Source organism: Halyomorpha halys, unplaced genomic scaffold, assembly GCF_000696795.3.
Source record: "Halyomorpha halys isolate HHAL.00 unplaced genomic scaffold, Hhal_1.1 Scaffold84.1, whole genome shotgun sequence".
NCBI classification, from domain to species: Eukaryota; Metazoa; Arthropoda; class Insecta; order Hemiptera; family Pentatomidae; genus Halyomorpha; species Halyomorpha halys.
Window position 1 is genome coordinate 363,584 of NW_027110155.1, and position 2,662 is coordinate 366,245.

Sequence of the window (2,662 nt, forward strand, 5' to 3'; positions counted from 1 at the left end):
ATATATATTAGATAGTTTTGGATTACCTCATTAAATGTTTTATAGAAAATGTGGTGATATACAATAACTTTCTAGAATCATTCTTCAGTAGTTCAGTAAAAATCCATGTATCAGCTTATTGTATAGATAAGTTAAGTGGCATATGTGAGTGACAACAACAATCTTCATGGTTAAAAACATATATTTAAAGTTTACTTGGAAAATATTACATTTTATACATTATATAATGCTTATTCAAATTAAAAGAACAAAAATATTTACTAAAACAAAATCATGATTTTCGCTGGGGATCCCCCGTGGTCATGTTGTTAAACTTGTAAAAATATATATTTGTTTCAATTTTTAATTCTATTATTGAAATGTTTCATTGAACTTATCAATTTTTTTTTTTTAGGGTTTCCCTGAAAGGCTAAATCGTGATCTTTCAGTTCGTATACCATCAAGCATGCGTTTGAAACTAATTTCTGCTAATGGTTGTTCTGAAAGGCGTTTTGGAGCTTGGATTGGTGGCTCTATTCTTGCTTCAATAGGCACTTTCCAACAAATGTGGATTTCGTCGCAAGAATATGAAGAGGCTGGAAAAGCTCAAATAGATCGAAAGTGTCCTTAATTATTGACTTATAAAATTTTAAATCTACAGACTACAATATCATAGTTTAATTATAAAAAAAAAAATTGATGTCAAATATGTCAGTATTTTACATTTAAAATGTTTGTGGTATAGTTTAAATTTATAACCACAAATTGCATCATTGATGTTCTGTTCTGATGTTGGAATACAATTCTATAAATTTTAAAAATGAATTTCTGTAAAGCCAGATTATTAGAACTATTTTGTATTTTTCATTTATGTCAGAAATGTATATAATTTAAATATAAATGAGTGTAAATTAGTAAGTTGTAATAAATTTTATATTTTATTTATTACAATAAGTGTGTAGATTATTATTTTTCTTGAGCATCTCTGAAACATTCAGTCTACAATTTTATTATGAAGTTTTCATGATTTTTGCTTTTTTCTTATGAGAACTGCTCTAATAAGCTATCTTGAATCAAGAATAAACATTTTAATGACTTTTACCAAATTTTGTTTATCTTGTAATAGTCATGTACTTCTAATATTTGTTTCTTTATTATTTTCTGGTATAAAAATAGTCACGAATATATTTTCTTTTGATCTTGCCAAGTAAAAGTAGTGAGATAGTAAATATCAATTTTAATAATTTTTTTTTTTGCCACTAGTAATAATGTCTATTGGATAACATATATATATTTTTTTTATTAAGGTCACAATATATCATTGTTATTATAATTTTTATTTATCATCAAATAATTAATTTATATGATACTCCAAAATACTTACTCCTGACCTGTTACTCTACAAAGCTCAAACTCATTAATGAGACCCTGATTTATGGCTGCTATTGAAGACATTTTGATGTGTTGCTCAGATAACTCTCTCTACTCATGGTCATCAAGGAACTAATTTTGTTCTGTGTTGTTCTAAGTTGTCTATATAGTCAAATGTGGGTTCAGTTGTATCACCTAGGCTTAATCTCATCTTGATTAAATTTCAAGGGTTATCTTGGTTGGTTTAGATTTTGCTGAACACACCAACATTTTGAAAACAGTTTGATTTGGCTCTTGGTCAGAGAAAAGTTGGGACTTTCCTTGTTCCTTGTATAACCAATGCTTGGCAGACACTTTTTATTTATTAGGGGAGATTGGTGTCAATAGGCATAGATTTTGGTTTTAAATTTTTCTAATTTTATTTTGTTTTGCAATACTTGTAGAGATTCTGAAAGCCATGTTACCTATTATTCAATCCAAGTTTAGGTAGCCCCAAAAAGAATTTTTCTAAAATTTTGTATTTTTGCAATTACTCCAAACAAACTGAAGTTACAGTGAATAGTGTACTTTAGTATACTCTGTATTTGGTACTGATTCAATTTCACCGTGGCAGGAAATAGAAGCTGTCTGGTAATAAGCCCTTTATGCCAACTAACTCTGGCCTCCCCATCTACGTTTAGGCATTGTTTCTATTTAAAATAAAATTACTCCCTCTCTTGAGTGATGCATTCTATAGCTTTTAACCCAAAGCTAAATAAATTATCAAAAGCTATAATAATAGTATTTAAACTTTATCCTATCAATTTCTTCCTCTAATGAGAAGAAGTTGAAGGGATAATGGTTGAGTTTTCTATTTTTAATGAGGACACTACCTGTGACAAGTGATTGAATAACGATAAGGTTGAGGTGCATTATTGTGGTTTGGGCTTAAATTATTTACTCAATAAAATATTTGTAATATTAATGAAACATTGAAATGCATCAATAACAGCCATATTGACTGTTAATAGCTATTTAATGTGGGTTGTGGAACAGGAGTCACTATTCTGGAATATTACCTCACATGTTTTTATATTTCATGTTGGTTGCATTTATTTAATTGTATTGTTTAAAATTTCATCAAAATCATTACTACATTGAAAGCTTCTTCTGTTGGAGATAAATGGGTTTCTATTAATTGGATAGAACCTTATTGTGATTATATATACGTATATATAGTTGACCGTAAAAATTGATATTTAAGAAGATGGTCAGGGTTGCGGTCAAAAGTGAAACAAAAATAGTTTACAACTATTTATTTTCCAACGTTTCG

General features: G+C 28.3%; 1 protein-coding gene across 1 annotated transcript in view; it reads left to right on the plus strand.

Moving 5' to 3' along the window:
* The window catches only part of Bap55 (Brahma associated protein 55kD), a 7,014-nt gene extending 5,908 nt beyond the window's left edge, over nt 1-1,106 (plus strand). The window contains exon 4 of the mRNA XM_014414701.3: nt 395-1,106. Coding sequence (XP_014270187.1) covers nt 395-610 — 216 coding nt within the window. The 3' untranslated portion in view covers nt 611-1,106. The remainder of the gene's footprint in view (nt 1-394) is intronic.
* Nucleotides 1,107-2,662: the final 1,556 nt, after the last annotated feature.